The sequence below is a fragment of the Dasypus novemcinctus genome, chromosome 17 (genome assembly GCF_030445035.2).
Source record: "Dasypus novemcinctus isolate mDasNov1 chromosome 17, mDasNov1.1.hap2, whole genome shotgun sequence".
Lineage (NCBI taxonomy): Eukaryota > Metazoa > Chordata > Mammalia > Cingulata > Dasypodidae > Dasypus > Dasypus novemcinctus.
Window position 1 is genome coordinate 52,016,196 of NC_080689.1, and position 25,596 is coordinate 52,041,791.

The 25,596-nt window shown below is 35.4% G+C and overlaps 1 protein-coding gene across 18 annotated transcripts in view; it reads left to right on the plus strand.

Moving 5' to 3' along the window:
• The window catches only part of EHBP1 (EH domain binding protein 1), a 524,220-nt gene that overhangs the window by 301,953 nt on the left and 196,671 nt on the right, over positions 1 to 25,596 (plus strand). For 13 of the 18 annotated variants that reach the window (XM_058278659.2, XM_071208862.1, XM_058278647.1 and 10 more), the window contains 3 exons: positions 3,209 to 3,313; positions 3,952 to 4,074; positions 8,481 to 8,721. In XM_058278659.2, the coding sequence (XP_058134642.1) occupies positions 3,209 to 3,313; positions 3,952 to 4,074; positions 8,481 to 8,721 (469 nt within the window). The remainder of the gene's footprint in view (positions 1 to 3,208; positions 3,314 to 3,951; positions 4,075 to 8,480; positions 8,722 to 25,596) is intronic. The other 5 variants (XM_058278650.2, XM_058278655.2, XM_058278656.2 and 2 more) reach the window with 1 other exon arrangement.

Below are 25,596 nucleotides of genomic sequence, written 5' to 3' on the forward strand. Positions count from 1 at the left end.
CCAAGTAAAGCCCTAATCATAACTCAATCAGGCCCAGGTACAGATCAGATTACAAACATAATCCAGTATCTCTTCTTGGAATTCATAAACATATCAAACTGCTACACTAATAAACATGATAAAATGTGAGTATTAATCCCTCTTAAGATGTTTATGAGGACTAACTGATCATGTATGCAAAGTTCGGGCGTCGGACTTGGCCCAGTGGTTAGGGCATCCGCCTACCACCTGGGAGGTCCGCGGTTCAAACCCCGGGCCTCCTTGACCCGTGTGAAGCTGGCCCATGTGCAGTGCTGATACGCGCAAGGAGTGCCCTGCCACGCAGGGGTGTCCCCCGCATAGGGGAGCCCCACGCACAAGGAGTGCGTCCCGTAAGGAGAGCTGCCCAGCGCAAAAGAAAGTGCAGCCTGCCCAGGAGTGGTGCCACACACACGGAGAGCTGACGCAACAAGATGACACAACAAAAAGAAACACAGATTCCTGTGCCGCTGACAACAACAGAAGCGGACAAAGATGACGCAGCAAATAGACAAAGAGAACAGACAACCGGGGTGTGGGGGAGGAGAGGAGAGAAATAAATAAATAAATCTTTTTTAAAAAAATGTATGCAAAGTTCTTCCCACTGCTTAATAAATGTTAGCTGTTCTTATTTTTTTTCTAATTCCATATTTTCAAAGTTAAAAATAAACCATTTATAAATTTTAAAAAATACACAACTAGTAATGAATGAATAAAAATCAGTTGTGAGACTGGTAATCACTTAACTGATCCTATACTCCATTATATTTTCCTGAAAATTACAGAGGACAGTGACTAGTAGTGAGAAGTAAAGGATCTTACTTATGGCTGAATTCTGCCTCCTAAGGAATTTGCTAGGTGAGCTTGAGCCAGAGCTTGGCAGGAGAGCGGATGAGCTCAGTTGGCTGAGCGCCTGCTTCCCAAGTACAAGGTTCTGGGTTCAATCCCCAGTACCTCCAAAAAAAAAGGTGACTAAAACTATAACTGACAATGTGATAGCCAGGCCCTGAGCCTCAACAGACTCCAGCACCTACAATCTGATTTATTGGACTCACCTCACTCAGCTAAGATGGAGTTGAAGAAGGACAACCACCACAACATGGAGCCTAGAGTGCCTACAACTGAAAGCGAGAGGATTGCATCCAGTATCCATGAGGAATCTGAGCCTCCTCTTGACATAGAGGTGCAATGGACACAACCAATCCAATGTCCACAGAGAAAAGGTGGCATTAGAGTGGGAAAAGTGGACATGGTGGCTAATGGGTATGGGGAATGGCAGGAAGAGACGAGATGTGGAGGCGTCTTAGGGACTTGGAGCTGCCCTGGATGGTGCTTCAGGGGCAATCACTGGACATTGTAAATCCTCACAGGGCCCACTGGATGGAATGGGGGAGAGTATGGGCCATGATGTGAACCATTGACCATGAGGTGCAGAGGTGCCCAGAGACGTACTTACCAAATGCAATGGATGTGTCATGATGATGGGAATGAGTGTTGCTGGGGGGGTGGGGGTGGTGGGGTGGGGGTGGTGGGGTTGAAGGGGTCCTCATATATTTTTTTATTGTAATATTTTTACAAAATCAATTAAAAAAATTAAAAATAAAATTAAAAAAATAAAATAATATTTCACTTTAAAAAAATAATAATAAATTACTATTTCTCATTATCAGTCAAGCCCTAATGATCCCAGCAAGCTAATGTCCTGCCTCTAAGATATGCATTAAACCTAGTACACACTAAAATTCTTATAAGACCATGAATAGTTTTTATGTAATCAGTTATTAGAGAAACAATAATTTTCCTATTATAATGATGTGGTGTTTTGTGTGTTAATAAAAGACTCTGTCAATCATTAAAAAATTTAAAAAAAAATGAAGTTAAATACAAAAAAAAAAGAGTAAAAGGGAAGAAGACATGATAAGTTTATCAACTTTTCATGTATATTTAGTTCACAGATCTATAAAATAACATATTACTAGCTTAATATTCTAGTAATAATTTATTGAGTATATTTCAATATTAATTTGTGGCTTTATAGACTATAAATTCTGTGAGGACAGTATCCGTGTCTTTTTTGATCCTGTATCCCAGTCATCTAGCCTAGTGCTTGGCAGAGTGATAGATAAATATTTGTTCAACAAATGAATGGATTAAGCCATATTACAAATATATGTTCTTTCATTTTGTTCAAATAAAATTTAGAATGTGTTCTAAGATTTGTAGTATTAAAGACCAGTCTCTCTAATGTCAAAGTTATTTTCTGTTTCTAACCATTTTGTTTCTTTCTCACTTAATGATTTGGATCTGTATGATTTGTCCTAATACCTAGATATTCCTGGGTTCTAACTTTGAAAATGACTAGGATTGACTAGAATACCCTACTAGGCTCTTATTTCTTTCCCAGTCTGTCTAATTTTTGCCCAATGAATGATAATTTCAAAACTCTGAAATTGTCCAAAATATACATGACTCATGTGAAAGGATGCTATTTATGCACAAAATAAATTCTGTCTTTATTTTAAGGCTTCCTTTCTATCCATCCGTCTTCGTTTAGTCGTCTTTTATTGGCAAAATTGTAAGATTTCCTAAAACAAATACTTCAAGAATTCCCTTTAAAGAGTAGATTTCTTAGAACACAGGAATAGAAAATAGTAGCTATTCTCTGTTTTTCTGGTTTTAATGCTAATTTTTAAATTTCCAGTGCATGGACCAATGCTTATTATTTATATGATTCTTTTAGATATACTCTTAAAACCTTTAGTTTAAATTTAGAATATTATGAAACAAATAGTACATACTTTCTGTGGCATCAGAGGATATTTAAATTCTATTTTTAACACATGCTTTAAAGCAAAATTTTATTTACAAATGCGAAAAAAAAAACAGTTGCTGAAAGACAGTGTCAACCTCTTGGGTTATTTATTATCTTTGTTTTATGTTCATTAACATAGTTGTTATGCTGCTAATCTAAGTTTTAACAATAAAATGCTTTCTCTTTTAAAATATGTGTATAGCATAACAGGTTCAGTTTATTACATCTGTTATAATTCATCAAAATAACATCCTCTGAATGTATTCTCTTGATTAACCAAACATTCTCTCTTTGTCTTTTTGAGTAACAGCATGCTTCTTCTGCTCTTTAATTAAACAATTTTACCTTACATTTGTCTTGACTGGCTTCTGTTTACAGAAATTGTAAACCAGTTGAATGCTCTGAGCAGCTTAGATGAAGATCGAGATGACTGCATAAAGCAAGCAAATATGCCTTCAGCTAAATCAGCCAGTTCCTCTGAAGGTCTAAGAGCTTTCCTCCTTTCTGTTTCCGATTGCTTGTATTTACTGTGACCTGCTCCTGTTGACTTCTGCCTGTATTTAGCTGTCAGTTTTGTCTTTGTGCTTTCCCTTGTATGTTGTCTTTGGTAATTTGTAGCATACCAACAGGTAACAACATTATAGAAATTATCTTTAGCAAAGCCTTATATCAATACGGTATCTTTCATAGATGGTGATTTAAAAATATCTACTGAGATAACCTTTGGTCATATAACATGGCAACATTTGAGTGAGTTTATATATTATAAATATATTGTCTTTACATTTTTTTTATATTAAACCCATTTGAATTATTCATATTTGAGACTTAAGGATGTCTACTGAATCCGTTAGTAGTTTATCATTGGATCAAATTAGCTTCAGATCTTTAGTATAGTTCATTATCTGATATAAGTTCCAAATTAATATGCATATTTGTTTTGTTTTTCTTTGAAAATGTTGGTACACTACAAAATACTTGAATCTAAATGGTAAAATGCTTATCTTATTATTTGCAGGTATTGTTAGTGTTGAATTTTTACAATTTGAAATGTTTCGTGAATGACCTGTGAGTAATCTTATCTTTAACAATTGTGTACTAATACATATGTTTATTTTCAGAACTTATCAACAAACTTAACTTTTTGGATGAAGCCAAAAAGGACTTGACCACTGTGAATTTAAATCCATTTGATGATCCAGATGTAGCAGATTTAAATCCATTTGGAGATCCTGACTTAGAAGGTAGTATATTTCTCCTTTTCTCTACTTTTAAACTCCTGGTATAGTCAACTATGTAAGAGTGGGATAAAAGGATTTTTTTGAAATAAAATTTTTGTAAAGATGTAAAGGGAATTTGTTTATAATGATAATATTGTTTTTAGTACTATTTGCAGTTGATCACCAATTCTTTTTTTTTTTCCAAATTCTACTCAATTTATTGATTTTTTTTATGATCACCAATTCTTGATAGCATTTCTTGAATTTTTTTTTTTTTTTTTTTAAAGAAAACCTTTCATAGACATTTCACTTGGGGCTCATTTTTAAATTCTTTATTAGTTTGGTCAAACAGATAGTAAATCCTCTAATATTAAAGATAACAGTATTGACATACTAAAGTCTTATTGGTTTGGCCTAGCAGGTGAGGTCAGATTGTGTGGTACGTGACAATATTGACATGATGGGAGTGGCTTCTCCCCTTACACAGCTCTTCAAGGCTGACCCTGAGAATGTCTGATGAGCCCCTCCTCCACCCAACCCATGTCTGGCTGAAAATCACAGTCATTACTCTCGCAGTCACATAAGAGTAAGTTGTACATGTGAATAGCATGGAGCAGAGAGAAAGTTGAGAACACTGCCATCCTATATACAACATACTTGCAAGGAATAAAACCAGGATTTTTATTTTTCCTAAGTCATTTTTTTTATCAAGTCTTTGAGCTTTTAAATCCTGGATAAGGGCTGTTGAAGAAGTGAGGCCTCTGTTTAAATAGTTTGCTTAAAGTAAATGCAAGAATGATTAACAACTGCTTACATCTTTTTGACTGCTTATAAAATCCTCATGAGCTTTCAAAAATTTTGCTTACTGCCTGTCATGGTGAAAATGAGTTTCAGTTTGAGGATTTGCTCTGTTAGGAAGTATCATTTTGTCATCCATTGCTCCTTTCCCTCCTTTACAAGAGTCCCTTCTTACCAGATTTCAAATTAGTAAATCTAAATTAATGACATTTTATTTTGTTTGTAGACTATCTATTATGAACATATTTTAAATCTTAAAGGTTACAATAAATCTTAGCGGTAACCCAAGTCAGCTGCTCTTTTTCATAGATAGGAAACTGTAAGGAACTGCCTTCTTTTCCTAGGAAGCTGAGGCCTAGAGAGGTTAAGTAAACTGAATAAGAACTTTAGTGGACTTGGCCCAATGGATAGGGCGTCCGCCTACCACATGGGAGGTCCACAGTTCAAATCCCGGGCCTCCTTGACCCATGTGGATCTGGCCCATGCGCAGTGCTGATGCGCACAAGGAGTGTCCCCCGAGTAGGGGAGCCCCACGTACAAGGAGTGTGCCCCGTAAGGAGAGCAGCCTGCCCAAGAATGGCACCACACACACACAGAGCTGACACAACAAGGTGACGCAACAAAAAGAAACACAGATTGCCGGTGCCACTGATAAGGATAGAAGCGGTCACAGAAGAACACACAGCAAGTGGATACAGAGAGCAGACAAATGGGGTGTATGGGGAGAGAAATAAATAAATAAATCTTTAAAAAAAAAAAAAAGAACTTTAGTTAAATGGAGGTAAAGGTATAGCTAAAATTCCTAATTTATGATATCTTATTTTTTTAATTTTTTATTAAATTTTTTATAAGGTACATAGATCACAAAAAATATTACATTAAAAAATATAAGGGTTCCTACACAGCCCAGGATATCTTCTTTTGACCACACATCTCTTCAATTGCTTACTACCTATATCTGAGTGTATTTACTTTAAAAATATTACTAAAGTATTTTGAGATATCATTGTTTGAGCTTTCCATTTCAAAATCAATTTTGAAAAAAAAGTTATTTTTCTAAAAATATGGGGATATTTACTGAGGTATAGAAGGAAGTAGTAGGTCCATAAGACTGTTCAAATAATATATTGTATTTCTATTTAGGAGAGGTTAGCCAACCTTATTCAGAATATTTAATCATGCTTATAGAGCTAAGAAAAAATGTGGCAACAGTATTGGAGTAAGAACTAAATATATGTCTATTGGAATAAGATGTTTCTATTAGAATACTTATTTTTCTAGACATAATTTATTAATTTTTATTGATTAAAAACCTGCTTCTTCAAGCAACAAAAGTGTTTGGAGTAGAAAAAAATGTGCTGAAGTTGTTTAAATGACTTTTTTTTTCTTTTAGAATTTCAATTCTCCTTTTATATCCATGATATTATGTGCTTCAGTGAACATTTTAGAAACTTTTTTTAAAAGATTTATTTATTTATTTCTCTCCCCTTCCCCATCCCACCCCCACCCTGGTTGTCTGTTCTCTGTGCCTATTTGCTGTGTCTTCTTTGTCCACTTCTGTTGTTGTCAGCAGCACAGGAATCTGTGTTTCTTTTGGTTGCGTCATCTTGTTGTGTCAGCTCTCCGTGTGTGCGGTGCCATTCCTAGGCAGGCTGCACTTTCTTTTGCGCTGGGCAGTTCTCCCTACGGTGCACACTCCATGCGCGTGGGGCTCCCCTATGCGGGGGACACCCCTGCATGGCAGGGCACTCTTTGCACGCATCAGCACTACGTGTTGTCCAGCTCCACACGGGTCAAGGAGGCCCGGGGTTTGAACCGCGGATTTCCCATGTGGTAGACGGACTCCCTAAGCACTAGGCCAAGTCTGCCGCCTGAGAAACTTATTAAATATGTTTGTTATCTTTTATATGAAATAATCTTATCTTAAATCCTCCTTTGTTCCCTGTTCTTCATCTTCACATCTTCCCCTTTGGTTTGTATACTTTCTTCATTTTGGTTTTATAACTGGTAAATTTGCTTGGATCAATTTTTACAATCCTCTTCATGGGAGAAAAAATAAAAATCTTATTTTCATTGACCATTTTGTCAATTTCTTAAGCATTTGAGACTTGATATTGTTAAAAATAGAATAGGTCAAATTTTGTACTTTCTTCCCCTGTGGAGGAAAGAAAATTCTTATTATTGTTATATAGAGCCTACTGATAAGTTTAAATATTTTACTGGTGTTACAAAAGGTATAGTTATTGAGTGTCTTCTCTGATAAAGGCTATTTAAAAATGTATTACTGTATTGATTTATTAATATTATGATTTTATAAATTATTTTATACTGTAATTGCTTCATCATGATATACAGAATTTCGCTACAGAAGTTTTTTTGTTTTGTTTTAATATAAAGGTAAAATAAGTTTTCTAGGCTAGTATCTAAAGTATAAGAAAAAATATTTGACTTTAAAATATAAAGGGAGTTAATATGTCAACCATGGGATTTTTATAATAATTAGATTGTTTGAAATGTCACTTATGAAACAATTTTTTTTTAGACTTTCAACAACCAATTTTCTGCCCTCTTCTAACTTATTTGATAGAGATGCATAGTACAATTAAAATGACTTTTAAATTATACTATAATTTTTGGATAAGTGAAACTTTTGTCTAATTTGGGAAGAGATTTATTTTTGTCATCAAAATCCACAGAAAGTTTTATTAAAAATTCTACATTTGTTTTAAAATATTAATAAACATAAAAGAAGCAGCAGATAAAAAGCAGGTATTAAGCACTTCTTAAGTATTGTTGGAAAGCATTATATTATAAATTGCTTTTTGTGCTAAGTCAGAGTTTGATTAAAAATCTTTTTAAAAAGCACCTTTTTTTAAAAAAAATTCAAACTGAAATAATCAGATCTAGAAGAATTTGAAATATCATGCCTATTAGCTTGTCAATATGATTTTAATGTAGTATTTTCAACATGTATTGAGTAAGTAAAGTATTGATTGGATCTAAGCTATATGGGAAAAATCAGATGTTTCATTAAAAGCTCTAAAGATTTAAGTCTTGTTGCATACAGAAACCTGCTTTTTGAACACTTTGAGAAAACAAATTCAGGGATGTGTGGGTTAATTTTTGATACAGTCCAAAATGAGTATTTTGAGCCCTAAATGGTCTCTATCCATGTAACTACCAAAAGATCATTTCAAAATTAACTCCATTTTATCGTCCTTTAAAAACAAAATATATTAAATTATATATAAATTTAGGATAACAAGCTAGTATTCTGAAGTCAAGCAATAATAGAATATTACACCTCTAGGAAGATTAAAATTTCCAAAATTGGCATATCATAAAGCCAACATTATTAGAGACTCCAAGGGATCTCATGAAACATTAACCATCATGCCATTTTGGGGAGTGCTATTCCTGGAAAAGTAGCCATACATCTTAGCTATCACATCATCTGAACTTTAGGATTCTTTAATCCCTTTAAATTATATTCTTTTTTCAGTATTGCTTTGCATTCTCTCAGCCCCTTATACTTTATTAATTCAAGATTGTATATTTTTGAAATCATGAAAAATAATTTAAAATATCAGATATTACTTGGATTTAATTAATCTTTTGCTATTGTTTTATAGAAACAATCACTGAAACAGCATCTTCTAAAAAACCAGAAGAATCTTTTTATAATAACAGCTATAATCCCATTAAAGAGATACAGACTCCACAGTATTTGAACCCATTTGATGAGCCAGAAACATTTGTAACTGTAAAGGATTCTCCTCCCCAGTCTACAAAAAGAAAAAATATAAGGCCTGTGGACATGTCCAAGTATCTCTATGCTGATAGCTCTAAAACTGAAGAAGAAGAGTTGGATGAGTAAGTACATTTCATTTTGCTATCATCATAGGTCAGTCTGTATATTACCTAAAGAAATCTTTTTTGTAATATACCTTTAAATGGATAAAATGAGGTCTGTCCCTATGTTAATATGCAGTTCACAAGGAAGTACCTCACCCCCCACTTGAACTTTTATAGTCTTGACCCTTATATACCACCCCCCCATACACACACGCACAGTCTTCACTCTGTGTATATGCATCCTAAACTAATAAATGGGGGAGATATGTTTCTGCCATCTCTGGTTGGAATTCTTATCCTGTCTTTCCAGAGAAACTGTGTTATAAAAGATTTTAGGTATTTTTAAATTGAATACTATAGGTATTATACTTAGATTATGTTATTGGTCTGTTGTGGGAACCTAATACTCATTTATGATACTGATTTGATGAGAAGACTTGTTCAATGCCAAAAAAACCAGATAATCCCATTCATAAAGAGATGATCTATATTTGAGTTATTATTCTTACTCAAATACAGTATTTCCTTGATCACCAGTTCAAAATGAATAGTCAGTTTGATCAGGGCTGCCACTTTGCTCAAATCTAGGTAGGAATAAGAAGGGGTTATATTCACACTGCAATCTGGGATTGTACAATTCACAAGATGTGTGACTGCTCACCATGGTTTTGAGTGTGTGTAAAAAGCAACAACAAAACTTCCACTTCTAGTCATGTTGGAATAACAGGAACTGGATTTAGCCTGTTAAAGAACTGAATAAAATAGGTAAAACTGGTTTTCAGACATTGGACACAAACAATAGAGGACAGTGATCCCTGAGAGAAGAGAAACAAACAAGATAAACGCTATAATTGCCCAAACTTTGCTTATGGGAGTAAGTTTCCAGCTGCAGTGCAGGGAGTGAGAACTGAAACAGAGCCCAGCAATCTCCCTGAGTTAAGGAAAAAGAGTTTGGAGTTTGACGGTACCAAGGTGGCTAGAATTTACAGTCAGGCTACCAGAGAAGAGAGCTCAGAGAGAGAACTCCAGAGGTCTGTGGAAGGTTTCCTTGATTCTTTAGCTAAGTACTTATCAGCACATAAATATAAGGAAATTACTGAGGCCAAAAGAACAGACAAAACAATCCCTGGAGTTCATCCAGGAACAAGAATAGTCATGTTCCTACCAGCCAGAGAAGAAAGACTTCCTAACACATGGGACATAAGTAGAGTCCCCAGGTCAGTATTGTCTCAGTAGCAGGGTCAAATTTGCTCCAGACTAAAGGCTATTCTTGACCTTCCTAATAAAGCTTCAACAGAATTAAACTGATTATAAGTAGCTTAACTACATCCTACACAAAGCCTAAACATTTTTAAGGAAATACTAAAAATCCAGCATGCAAAACATAAAATTCACAGAAGCTAATCAAAAACTTATCAGGCTTGCAAAGAAGCAGGAAAATCCAACTCATAATAAGGAAAAAACTTAATCATTAGATTATGGATATAGAAGTGGCATGATGATAGACTTAACAGAGAAGAGTAGTAAAACAGATATTGTAATTACACTCAATATGTTCAAGAAGATGGAGGAAAGCATGAGCAATGAAGAGGTTTTTTTTAATCCAAATTGAATTTATAAAGATAAAAAATAATACTGAATGATATTAATACCACATTAGATATTCCAGAAGGAAATATTAGTAAACCTAAAGACATAGCAATAGAAACTATCCAAATTGAAGCATAGAGAAAGACTGAAAAAATGAAGAGAATCAGTGAATTGTGGGACAACTTCAAGTGGCTTAACATATGTGTAATTGAAGTCACAATAAAAGAGGACTGATATCGAGGGGGACAGAAAAACATGTTTGAAAAAATAATGACCAAAATGAACCTGAAACAACTATAAACCACAAATCCAAGAAGCTCTGTAAGCCCCAAGCACAAGAAACATGAGGAAAACCACGGCAGAGCTTCTCAACAATTCAAGGCAGAAGACTGTCAGGTGATATTCTTAAAGTATTGAAAGAAAAAAACATTATCAATACAGATATCTCTTACCAGCAAAAAAAAAAAAAAAAAACAACAATAATGGACTTTTCAAAAACATCCAAAAGACTTCTTTACAAAAAAAAAAAAAAAAAAGTTAAAAAGTCCTAGTTTTAGTTTGCCAAAGAACTGTTGATGCAAAGTACCAGCAATGTGCTGGCTTTTATAAAGGGTATTTATTTGGGGTAAAAGCTCACAGATCCAAGGCTGTGAAAGTCCAACTCAAGGCAGCCATAAAAAGTGATTTCTCACCAAAGTCAGCTACTGTTGATCCTGGCATTGTTGCCACATGGTGAAGCAAGATGGCTGCCAATCTCTGTGGAGGTCTCTGCCTTCCCCTCCAGAATCTACCATCTCTTGGAACTCAGCTTTGAGCAAGCAGGCATAGGACTTGTCTCTTTCCCTCCTATATCAGTGTCGGCTGTTCTGCTCTCTTCCCAAGTTCAGCTGTAAGCTATCAGGGCTGCTCTCCTCTTGAACTGCTCTGTCTGTCCAGACACTTGGGGGCTTCATGCTTAAGCAATCCTCTCTCTCACATTGCAGAACCAAAAATTTGACACCTCCTTTTTTTTCTTAAGAAGCCCTAAAGCAATCTTATCAAGGACAGCTCCTCAACTGAATTCAATGCAATCAGAAGTTATCGCACCCAGAGGAAAAGATTAGTTTACAATCTTTCTCTTTTGGGGATTCTGTCACAGTCCTTTAGACAAGCAAAATGGTACCATGTAGAAATATGGATCTACAACCAAAAAGGAATGAAGAGCAAAGGAAGTGGCATATATGTTAGTAAATAAAATGCTTTTTTAATTATTTTTAAAATCTCTCTAAAAGACAGTTGGGTGTTTAAAGCTAAAATAATGTGTTTTGAGTTTTGATAATGTATGAAATAAAAATGTATGACAAGCGAAGCAGAAAGTCTGAGAGTGGGGAAATTGAAGGATATTGTTTTAAGCTTCTTATACATATGATATTTGAAGATAGACTCCTTTTTTCACAGAAGACAGGATTGTTTATGTAGAAGATGATAAAGAATCTACAAAAAGACTACTGGAACTAAAAAGTTAATTCATTGCTGCAGAATACAAGATCAGTGTACAAATTCAATTTTACTTCTGTATACTAGCAATGAACATCAGAAACAGAAACTGTAAAAACTACTGCTTATACTAGCATCCAAAAAAAAAAATACTCAAGGATAAATTTCAATGAAAACATGAAATGCCTGTATGTTGAAAACAACAAAATATCACTGAGAGATATCAAAGCCTAAATCAATGGAGAGATATACTATGTCCATGGATTGGAACATGTCAGTTCTTCTAAAATTTGTCTACAGATTTAGTGCTATGCCACTCAAAATTTTAGCATGCTTTTTTGTAGAAATTGATAATTGATCAAAGAAAAAATTATTAATTTATACTTCATCAAAATTAAAACTTTTTTCTCTTCAAAAAACACTATTTTAGAGAAAATGAAAAGGCAAGCCATAGTTTCACAGACAGTATTTGCAAAACACAACTGATAAAAATCTTCTATACAGAATATATAAAGAAGTTTGACTCAATAGTAAGGAATACAAACTAATTTTTTCAAAAGGGAATAATTTGAACAGTCGTTTCACAAAAGAAGATACAAAAATAACTGATAAGCACATGAAAAGATATTTGACATCATTAATCATCAGGAAATGCAAATTAAAGTGACAAAAAGATACTAATACACACTCACTTGAGTAGCAAATTGTAAGACACTGTCTGCACTATATCAAAGTATTGCCAAGAATGTAGAGTCACTGGAATTCTCATAGAACTCTGAATTCTAAATGAAACAACTACTTTAGAAAACATTTTGGCAGTTTCTTAAAAAGCTAAACATACGTCTATCATTGAATTCAGCCATTCCATTCTTATATATTCACCCAAGAGAAATGTAAGCAATTGTCTGAAAAAAGACTTGTACATGAATATTTCAGAGTTTCAGTTATAATGACCAAGAAATGGAAACAAACCAAATATCCCTCAAACAAATTGATTAACAGATGTGGCACATCCATTTAATGAAATACTATCCAGTAATAAAAAACACTATCCAGTGACATATGTAACTACATGGATGAATCTAAAAATCATAATACTGAGTGAAAAGAAGCCAGACCAAAAAAGACATACATACCATATGATATCATTTATTTAAAACTCTAAAAAATGCAAAGTGATCTATAGTGACAGAAAACAGGTCAGTGGTTGCCTAAGGTTAAAGATGGAAGAATGGATGGATTTAAAAAAGGGTATCAGGAAACTTTTGGGGGCAGTGGAAATATTTGCTAATGTTTATTGTGGTGATGGTTTAATGCTTGTATATAAATGTAAAAACTCGTCAAATTATATACTTTAGGTATGTGCTATTTATTATATACCAATTATACCTAAATAAAGTTATTTAAAAATATTTTTAAAAGCACAGAGATCTTTAACTTTATCAACAGAAATACTCGGTCACATGTGTGATTCTCAGCCTCGAATTCTTGGACCCCTAAGTCTCTTTTATGAAAATAACTAGTGTGAAAAGGGGTGGAGGAGGGAGGTATTTATAAAATATTTACATTTATAATTTTCAAAAAACTTAAAAATAACCATTTATATGATTGCTTACAAAGAGGCTATATCGTTCTTTACTTTTCTTAGAAATACATGAACTTTAGTGTACTAGCATCATTTATATCTTGGGAAAATATTCCTTCAAAAATGCAGTTTAAGGAAGCAGATGTGGCTCAAATCATTGGGCTCCTGCTACCACATGGGAGGTCCCAGGTTCAGTTCCCGGTGCCTCCTAAAGAAAATGAGCAAGACGCTGAGTTGACGTGACAGGCTGGCACAGTGAGCTGACACAATGAGGAGACACAATGAGAAGACACAAGAGACACAACAAGGGAGCTAATATGGCTCGAGGAATTGGGCTCCTCCCTCCCACATGGGAGGTCCTGAGTTCAGTTCCCAGTGCCTCCTAAAAAGAAGATGAGATGAAGCAGAGCACACAACAAACAGGCACAGAAAGCAGACAGGAACATAAATGGGAGGGGGGCGGGGACAGGAATAAATAAATAAAAAATTTTAATGCAGTTTAGCTCTAAAATCTTTCAAAGTATGAGATTATATGGGTTGAAAAAGGAATAAATAAAAAGGTTCCTTGTTGCATTAAAGTTGGGAGCAATTGCTTTGCTTTAAAGGGAGAAATGTAATTTCTCTACTGTGCATTGGCTATCTCCTATTTTGAGCACTGTTTTAGTTTGCCAAATGGCTGGCAGTGAAAATGGGTTGGCTTTTATAAAGGGGATTATTTAGTGTAAAACCTCCTTGCAGCTTAGGTGTGGGTGAAACTTGTTTCTCCTCTCATGTAGCAGGATTAAATGTGTCTTCTTTATCTGTGTTTTTGTATGTCTCTCTATCTGTTTTTATCAGACCCAGCAAAAGGGCAGAGACTCAACCTGAGTCATACCTGACGTAGTCCAATTGAAAGGGTCTCACATCCACAGGAGTGAATTAGTTCACAAACATAATCTTTCTCTTTTTGGGTTTCATAAAATAATTTCAAACTGCCATAAGCACACTATTTACTTCTAGATACTGTTATTTTCCAAGGGCCATTGTTGATTCTACGTGTTACTACAGAATTATTAAAGTGTCCAGAAACCACATCAAATGAGCAATGGTTGAGGACATAGGGACTGTTTGACTTAGAAGAGAGATGATTTAAGAGATCTATAGTGACCATATTTTTAAAGACTTTCTTTGAACAAATGAGGGAGTTGACTTGTTTTCTCTTGTTCTGGAATTATACTTCTCAATCTTTTCCCATTCTACAAAACATATCTAATGACTTTCCCATATGCTACATGCTTCTGTGGGCATGCCTGGATTTTGATAAAACCTGAAAAAAAGTTGTAACACCCTGTAAGTACTTAGAATTGCATCACAATAACCATCTGATTCCAAACCCAGGTTGAGATCTCAATATTAACTGATCACTATACAGGGGTTGAAAAATTGGCTCAACTCTTACTAAAGTTATTATATTTGCTTTCTTTGAAATGTCTAATATGTGATCAAAATAAAATTTCTCATGGGTGGTGTAGGTGCTGAGTAATAGCCACACACCTAGAGTATTTGAACATAAATGCAAACTTTAAGTACAAACATTCAGTCATTCCAAGATGCATGAGTATTACACAACACACACACACCCTGCTTTCTCCTATTAACAAATTGAAGAGACCTCTAATGTTTGCTTAACCTTTAAAAATGCCTTAATAAAAACTAAAATCAGAATCACTGGGTGTTTCCTTTTGACCATTCTTTTTTCCACATGAAAGTCATAGTCTTTACAAGTTTCCCGTGAGTAAAGAACAGTCTAAATTGCTCAATCATCTGGGGTTACTACAGGGAGCCTATAAAAACACTCCAGCTTTTTTTTGTTGTTGTAGGCATATACACACAAATTATAAAACGTGCACATCAGCTAATGTGTGAGACATGGAAGAACTCTGTATTAATTCTTTGTTATTTTTATCTTTTATCTCCAAAAATGTGAAGGTACAACTTCAGTAACAAAAATCTCTGAAAATCTGTTCTTACTTCAGTAATCAAGTGTAAAGCATGTATGGCTCATCTTCCATTACCAAACTCTTCCTATATCCTCCAATATAAAACTATCATAAATAGTGCTGAGGCCTTTGAAGTTAAAACAACCTTCAGTGCCTCAGCATATCTATTAGCACCAAGAGAAAGTATATGTTCTCCAGTGCTTTTAGTTCATGTCCTTTACACTTAAATACAGCATGGGTTTCTCATTTTTCTTGTTTAGAAGTTAATTCAGCTTTTTGAGCTTATGTAGCAAAAATAAAAACTGATAAAGCAATAGAACTTTTCAGAACATTTGTGAAGTGACTTTTAAGGCTCAGCATGAAATAATTTCTGGTATGGTTGTGTGTCAGATTACATCTTCTCAAGGAAACCTGTCATTAAATTTTATTCACAGAAGCTGTGCATACTCATTTTAATAAAATTTGGATTGTTTATCCAAAGAAGCACAGATTTTAAAAGTGAGAGGAAAAGACTACAGATTTGACTCTACCCTTGCTTCATATTGTATTTTTTTCATATTTTAGTTACTCCTGTTCCTAATCAACTTTGTTCTTTCTTTTGGTAATTCTTTTTCCTGGATAAATTATTTTCTAAACAATGAATAATGTATTTCAAATTATATTATCTAATTTTCCACTTCCTTAATATTACTGATCAATTTCCAACTCATGATGAGTTAATGATGTAAAGTACACAGTAAAAGGATAAAAGTAATTCTTGTTTATTCAGTGTGATGTGGAAAGCTCTGAAATAGATTATTCAAATCATAGATGATAGACTGAATATGAAAATTGGGATAATTTCTTAAATACTGTTTAAGTATTTTTAAATGAATTAATCAGAAATTACATAACTTTTAAATCATTGTAACAAAGGGATAAGCATTCATACATAATTTGTGTGTGTGTGTATATATACACATATATATATATAAAATAGATACTAAGCCATACACTATCCTGTTTTTATTTTTATCATAGCATTTTTTAAATGGAGATATACTTCACATAACATAGAATTCATCATTTTAAAGCATACGCTTCGGTGATTTTTAGTATATTCACTATGTATGTTATATCATTATCCTTATTATCTAATTCCAGAATATTTCCATCACCCCAAAAAGAAACACCAGACCTATTAGTAGTTAGTCCCAGTTCCTACCTGCCCTATCACCTGGCAAACACTACTGTACATTCTGTTTCTGTAAATTTGACTACTCTGGACATTTCATATAAATGATATCATTTTTTGTTTACTCTTAAAGAGCAGGAAATTTTTAGTTAGGGTTCTCTGATCTACAAGGGGGATGGTTCATTCAAGCTCAGTAGAGGCTTATCCTTATTCTGATTTTGTATCTCACCAGTGGGATTACTCAGCACACTATTCTCTTTCAGGTGGATTACACATGTGTGGAGATACTGATTTCCTTAGTCCCCCTGGCAGTCAGGCATGGTACAGGGCATCTAGAGTCCCTGGCACCTCCAGTTTTAAGTAATTTCCCTTGTTTATCCTAGCACATAATATAAATTTAATCTTCTATATGTGCCATGGTATAAAACAGATTGGTTCTAATTGGTTCAAGAAAATATCTGTGTTGATTATGTTTCTAGTAATATAAGCCTCAGGGATCAACTTTGGAAATCAATTGATCTTTCTTTACTACTTGCTTTTACCTTCCCAATAAAAAGTAGCAATATTCACATGATTAGAAGGAGTCATAAGTGGTTAGCAGAAGGGAAAAGTATGGGGCATGAAGAAAAAGGACGATTAGTTGATACTTTCCTATCCATAGTAAGCTTTATAAAAGTTGTGTGCAAACTCAGTTTTGTGAATTTACAGGCATACATCAGAGATATTGTGGGTTCAGATCCAGACCACCACAATAAAGCAAGTCATACAAATTTGTGGTTTCCCAGAGCATATAAAAATTATGTTTACACTGTCGTTTAGTCTGTTAACTATTATGTAGTCTATTAAGTAAATGCTAGTCATCATCTGAGCTTTCAGCAAGCTGTAATATTTTTGCCGGTGGTGGGTCTTGCCTCGATGTTGATGTGTATTGGCTTAACAGGGTGATGGTTGCCGAAGGTTGGGGTGGCTGTATTAATTTCTTAAACTAAGATAATGAAGTTTGCCACATAGATTGTCTCTTCCTTTCATGAAAGATTTCTCAGCAATGCTATTAAATAGCATTTTACCCACAGTAGAAATTATTTCAAAACAAGTAAAGAAAAATAAAAATTGGAGTCAATCTTCTCAAACCCTGCTGCTGCTGCTTTATCAGCTAAGTTTCTGTAATATTCTAAATCCTTTGTTGTCATTTCCACAACATTCACAGCATTTTCACCATGAGTAGATACCATCTCAAGAAACCACTTTTTTTTACTCACCCATAAGCAGCAACTCTTCATCCATTCATGTTTTATCGAAGATTGCAATAATTCAGTCACATCTTCAGGTTCTACTTCTAATTCTACTTCTCTTGCTGTTTTCACTATATATGCCCCTACTTTCTCCACTGAAGTCTTGAAGTTCTCAAAGTCATGCACGAGGGTTGGAATCAACTTCTTCTAAATCCTGTTAATGTTGATATTTTGACCTCCTCCCATGAATCACAAATGGTCTTAATGGCATCTAGAATGTGAATGAATCTTTCCAGAAGGTTTTCAATTTACTTTGCCCAGATCCATCAAAATCAATATCTATGGCAGTTATACCCTTACAAAATGTATTTTAAGTAATTAGACTTGAAAGTTGAAATGACTCCTTGATCCATGGGCTCCAGAATGGTTGTTGTGTTAGCAGGCATGAAGACAACATTGATCTCATTGTCCATCTCCATCAGAGCTTTTGAGTGACCAGGTGCATTGTCAATGAGCAGTAATAATTTGAAGTGAATATTTTTTCTAATTAGTAGTTCTCAGTGGTGGGCTTAATATATTTAGTAAACCATGTTATAAGTAGATGTGCTGTTATCCAGGCATTGCTGTTCCATTTACAGAGCACTGGCAGAGTAGATTTAGCATAATTCTTAAGGGTCCTAGGATTTCTGGCATGGGAAAATGAACATTGGCTTCAACTTAAAGTCAACAGCTAAATTAGTACCTAACAAGAGTCAACCTGCCCTTTGAAGTTTTGAAGCCAGGCTTTGACTTCTCCTTTCCAGCTGTGAAAGTCCTAGCTGGCATCTTCCAATAGCAGGCTTTTGTTTTTGTTTTTGTTTTTTTTTTTGTAGACCTTAATTTATTTAAATTGATTTTGTAATTTTATTTATTTTTTATTGATTTTGTAAAAATACTACATTAGAAAAATATATATGAGGACCCATTCAACCCCACCACCCCCACCCCACCACTCCCCCCCCAGCAACACTCATTCCCATCATCATGACACATCCATTGCATTTGGTAAGTACATCTCTGGGCACCTCTGCACCTCATGGTCAGTGGTCCACAGCATGGCCCATACTCTCCCCCATTCGATCCAGTGGGCCCTGTGAGGATTTACAGTGTCCAGTGATTGCCCCTGAAGCACCATCCAGGGCAGCTCCAAGTCCCAAAGACGCCTCCACATCTCGTCTCTTCCTGCCATTCCCCATACCCATTAGCCACCATGTCCACTTTTCCCACTCCAGTGCCACCTTTTCTCTGTGGACATTGGATTGGTTGTGTCCATTGCACCTCTATGTCAAGAGGAGGCTCAGATTCCACATGGATACTGGATGCAATCCTCCCGCTTTCAGTTGTAGGCACTCTAGGCTCCATGGTGTGGTGGTTGTCCTTCTTCAACTCCATCTTAGCTGAGTGAGGTGAGTCCAGTAAATCAGATTGTAGGTGCTGGAGTCTGTTGAGGCTCAGGGCCTGGCTATCACATTGTCAGTCCAGAGATTCAGATCCCCTAAATATATCTTAAACCCCAACACCAACCACAACTCCAGCACAGTAGCATGAAAGTCTTATGAAGAGAGATCCCATCTGAGTCCAGATTCATCACGCATAAACACCAGCTCCAAAGAAGGGCCATCTGACATGGCAGTTAACCCCATCTGCCATGACCATAGCACCCATGGGTCTCTTTAGCCCTCAAAGGAACCAATACCTGGGGGTTGTATCTACTTTATCTGTCTCTTAGACTCTACTCAGTTGTGCATAAGGGCAATCCTTCTGACAACCTCCAGACTCTTTTTTAGAGACTCGTAGCCATATAAACTCATTTCTCCTTACCATTTCCCCCTTACATTAGGTCAAACAGCATTTTAAAGTCATGTTATTTTATGTAGACAGGGATATTCTGCTGATCCGCAGGCTGTTTTGTCTACATTGAACATCTGTTGTTTAGTGTAGCCATCTTCATCTATTATCTTAGGTAGATATTTAGGATAACTTGCTGCAGTTCCTACAGCAGCACCTTTTGCTTCACTCTGCAGTTTTATCTTATGGAGATGGCTTCTTTCCTTAAACCTCATAAAACTGTGCTAGCTTCACACTTTCCTTCTACTTCACCATTCTCAGCCTTCATAGAATTGAAGAGAGTTAGGGTTAACCCTTGCTCTGGGTTAAGCTTTGGCTGGTTTGAACTTCTATCCAGACCACTAAACTGTCTCCACATCAGCAGCAAGACTCTTATTTTTGTATCATTCATGTGTTCACTGGAGTAACACTGTTCATTTCTTTCAGTAACTGTTCCTTTGCAATAATAACTTGGCTGTTTGGTGCAAGAGGCCTAGCTTTTGGCCTATCTTAGCTTTCAACGTACTTTCCTCACTAAGCTTAATCATTTCCAGCTTTTGATTTAAAGTGAGAGACATGTGATTCTTCCATTCACTTGTACACTTAGAAGCCATTGTAAGGTATCAATTGGCCCAATTTCAACATTGTTGTGTCTCAGGGAAAAGGGAGGCCTTAGGAGAAGGGCATGTATGGTCAGTGGAGCAGTTAGAACACACACATTTATCAATTAAGTTTGTCATTTTTTATGGGTGTAATTCATGGCATCCCAAACAATTACAATACAGACATCAAAGATCACTGATCACAGATCACTATAACAGATATAATAACAATAATAATTTTTGAAATATTGCAAGAATTACTGAAGTGTGACACAGAAACAAGAAGATGTGAATATATGCTATTGGGAAAATGACACCAATAGATTTGCTTGATGCAAGGTTAAATGTAATATCTGCAAAGCATGAAACACAATAAAATGAGGTATGCCTATATTTATATAAAAATCACTCAAGAATTACCTGTTTAAAGGAATTTTGTGATTTTATTAAGCAAAACATCCCTTTGCAGTATAATTAATCTACCCTCTAACATAATTTGTTTTTTCTTAAAATCAGGCATATCTACATGATAAATTAATAATAATAATTGTAGCAGCTCTGAGAAAACATTATTTTGTTACAGAGAGATTTAACCAGTAATAAGTTTTTAAAATATTGCCCAATTAATTCACATAATTGAATTAATTCAATTAGATTGAAGTGAGTCTGTTCAGCCTTGAAGCATTTAACATCAATTGGCAATTAGTGAGAAGCAGACATGGCTCAACTGATAGAGCATCTGTCTACCATACGGGAGATCCAGGGTTCGAACCTGGGGCCTCCTGACCCGTGTGGTGAGCTGGCCCACGCACAACGCTGCTGCACGCAAGGAGTCCTATGCTGCATAGGGGAGTCCCGCGTGCAAGGAATGCTGACTGCATTGAGCTGCCCTGCATGATAAGGCATAGCCCGCCCAGGAGTGGCGCTGCATATATGGAGAGCTGACACAGCAAGATGACACAACAAAAAGAGACAGATTCCTGGTGTCACCGAGAATGCAAGAGGACACAGAAGAACACACAGCAAATGGACACAAGAGCAGACAACGGGGGTGGGGGGAGGGGCAGAAATACAATAAAATCTTTTTTTAAAAATTGGCAATTAGTGTTTTAAAACAAAAAAATGTGGTTTTTTTCTTTTCTATCTTGTTTTGCTTTTGGTTTTTTTAATCCATTCCTTTATATTTCCTTCTTCTATACTACTTTTAGAATTTGAAAACAAATTCTAGTGTTGCCAATAAAATTAGATTGATAGAATTGGTGTAAGCATTATATGGGTTAATACATGTGAAATCTTTGAAACAATACCTAGTTCCTAGTACAGTATAATAGCACAATTGAAAATAGAGGACTGTCATCAGGGCAGGCCTTAAATGATGGGTTAGTTCCCTTGGTATAGACATCATGTTTGGGTAGTCTGATCCTTGGCTTTGTAAACTCAGAAGTTATATTGTTAGAGGGTATTAGACTCTGGAACCTACTGGTGTTGAAAAGAATTACAGCGAACTAGTAAATAAGAACCTAAATAATAATTTATTAATGTGCAATAGGAAGAATAATCATGAACAACACCAGATGCTTGTGTTAAGGCAAAGCAACATGGGCAGCCAAATTATAGTGAAGACGTTTATTAAAAAGCACAGTCAATGCTTGTGAGCTGATAAACCCAAAATAAGAACAAGGCCTAGAGCAACTTTGTGCCTGGGAATTTCCTTCTGTCAGCCTTCATGTTACTCAAATGTGGCCAGTCTCGAAGCCAAACTCAGCATGTAAATGCAATTCCTTCCCCCCAGCGCGGGACATGACACCCGGGGATGAGCCTCCCTGGCAACGAGGGACCACTATCAACTACCAACTGATGATGCAACTGGAAAATGACCTTATACGGAAGGTTCAATGCGGATCAGCAGAATATCCATGTCTACATAAAATACCATGACTTTAAAATGCTGTTTGACCTAAAGTAAGGGGGAAATGGAAAGGAGAAATGAGTTTATATGGCTACGAGTTTCTAAAAAAGAGTCTGGAGGCTGGCAGAAGGTTTGCCCTCATGCACAACTGAGCAGAGTCAGAGAGACAGATAAAGCAGATACAACCCCCAGATATTGGTTCCTTTGAGGGCTAAAGAGACCGATGGGAGTTATGGTCATGGCCGATGGGGTTAACTACCAGGGCAGATGGCCCCTCTTTGGAAATGGTGTTTATGTGTGATGAATCTGGACTCAGATGGGATCTCCCTTCATAAGACTTTCATGCTAATGTGCTGGAGGTGCAGTTAATGTTGGGGTTTAAGATATATTTAGGGGATTTGAATCTCTGGACTGACAATGTGATAGCCAGATCCTGAGCCTCAACAGACTCCAGCACCTACAATCTGATTTATTGGACTTACCACACTCAGCTAAGATGGAGGTGAAGAAGGACAACCACCACACCATGGAGCCTAGAGTGATTACAACTGAAAATGGGAGGATTGCATCCAGCATCCAGGTGGAATCTGAGCCTCCTCTTGACATAGAGGTGCAATGGACACAACCAATCCAATGTCCACATAGAAGAGGTGGCATTGGATTGGGAAAAGTGGACATAATGGACAAAGGGTATGGGGAAAGGCAGGAAGAGATGAGAGGTGGAGGTGTCTTCGGGACATGGAGCTGCCCTGGATGGTGCTTCAGAGGTAATCACCGGACATTGTAAATCCTCACAGGGCCCACTTGATGGAATAGAGGAGAGTATGGGCCATGATGTGAACCAATGTATATGAGGTGCAGAGGTGCCCAAAGATGTACTTACCAAATCCAATGGATGTGTCATGATGATGGGAACGAGTGTTGTTGGGGGGGGGGGAGAGGGGGGGGGTGGGGTTGAATGGGACCTCACATATATATTTTTAATGTAATATTATTACAAAGTCAATAAAAAATAAAAAAATTAAAAAAAAAAAAAGCACAGTCAGAGAGAAGAGGAGTTAATTAGATGATATTAATGACTGTTGTCGTCAGGATGAGCTAGCATCCATGTTCATTCTATTTTAGATACTCATAATCTTTTTTAATGGCACCCACACTCCTTGGATAATGCTGTAGGCAAGTTTGCCCCTTATTCCCTTTCAATACTTACATTGCTGACCAATACCCCTTCTGAGTGACACATTCTTTTTTAGATATATATTTGTCTATAATAAAATTATGCTCAAATCTTTGAGAGCCTCTCCCCCACCCTGCTTTTTTTTTTTTTTACCTTTAAAGTAACCTTGTGTATTATTTCTCTCATATAATCTATTTTGTAGAGTTCAACTATGAGAGGGTAAATTTATTTCCAGTACTTGGAAGAGATTTCAGTATTTTTTTTTTAGATATACTTCATTTTTTCCAAGTCTTTTGCCTTTAAACAAGCATAGTCAGTAATTCTTGAGTGACTGTCCATTCAGGGAGATAGATTTAAGTTTTTGACAGAATTTTTTTTTGAAAGACTTATCATACTCTGTCTAAAAATTAAATTCAGACATACCAGATACTGTATTTAGCTGATAAATACATCCCATCTATTTAAGCCCTCTAATGAATAGACAGTTCCTAATCTCAAAGAGCTCACAGGCTGTAGGGCGGACAAATTAACAAACAACATGTGGAAAATTCTGCAGTAGTCAAGGTATTAAACATTGTAAGTAGGGTATCCAATTCAGAGACTCGGTAAGGGCTGTTCCTTTAATGCAAGTGTAGAATAGGGGAAAAAAAGCCTATATACCATACAGGGAGTTAACATGGAAGTTTTCCTGCCTGAGTCTAGACTCTAGATAGGAGTGAAGTCTTCCCAAGAATTTATAATTCCACCCTCATTTGTATTTTTTAACAATTAATTTATATATTTTAACTGTGATAAATATACATTATGTAAAAATCATTTTAACCATTTTAAGTAGACAATTCTTTAACATTAAGTACATTGACAATATTACATAACCTCCACCACTATTTCCAGACTATTTTCATCATCCCAAACAAAAACTCATACTCATTTAGCAGTACCTCCCCATTCCCATCCCCTTCTATCCATAATAATCACAATTCTGTTTTCTGACTCTGTGGATTTGTTTATCCATGTATTTAATGTAAGAAAGATCATTAACTATTTGTCTTTTTGTGTCTGGCTTATTTCACTCAATATGATGTTTTCAAGGTTCAACCATGTTGCAGCATATACTAATACTTCACTTCTTTTTTGTATTTAAAGACTTTACGTATTTTTTTTAATTTATTTTCTCTACAATCTGTACAAAGAAAAAATTAAAATTAGGAAAGTTTTGGCTTTTTTTAATCAAATCCTGTCTAATGTAAAAATCCATGCAATTTTATTTTGCTTTGTTTTGATTTGCTTTTTGTAATAGCCTTTTTATTTTAGAAAAGTTTCAGATTTACAGAAAAGTTGTGACATACATATTTATATAAGTAACAGTTATATATGTATGTATGGAATTTGAAGTGTATATTAATTTTAAGAACTTCTTCCCCACCTTATTTCATTGAAGGATTCAATTAGTTTATAGGATAAAAAAGATCTTTTGTTTTAAATCAAAGACTCCATTTGCTCCTGTATTGGAGTAAATGGTATCAAGTTGTCTTTGTTCTCCATCATAGAATAAGGCTTTATAATGAAATAAGCTTATGTTATTTTTTAATTCCCAACAAATTACTTTTTGAACACATACTGATTGCCAAAGTTTTCTTTATCTTTCTTTAGCAAGAACACAGTATAAGGGAATATTTAATGTGCAAATATTAAGAAGATTTTGAAAACTTACCATTACAATTGAAGGAAAAAAAAAATTATACTACCATTTTCCCAAATAGAATGGTCTCATTAGATCATATGCAAGCATTACTTCTTAGAGACTGACATAAAGTCAATTTAAATCCCTACATAAATTCAGCTTGACAAGAGAATATAGAGAAAAATAACATCCCTCAATAAGTTCGATGAGGAAATAATTTCTTACAACCACTATAAACAGCCTTTAGAATCTAAAAATACCCTAGTTATTTTACATTACTGACCCTGAACTAAGCCCAAAGAAGTGCAAAAAGGAAATAGAAGACATTTTCTTTTACTTTGATCTGGTTGGCAGAAATTCAGAACCTAGGTGCAAATTACAATCATCTCGGAAAGTTTGGAAACTTTCCAGTATCTGGGTCCCACCATTCCCAGAGTAGCCAGAATCCATTGGGTTTGGGGGTCATACACTAATTTTTTTTTAGGCTCACCAAGAAATTCTTTGTTTTGTTTTTGAACCTTCCAAGAGATTCTTCATGCAGCCAGGATTGAGACCGCTCAAGTGGTGTCACAACTTCAACATTACAGGTTTAATGCAGTTTCCTGGATAACTGTGTCTC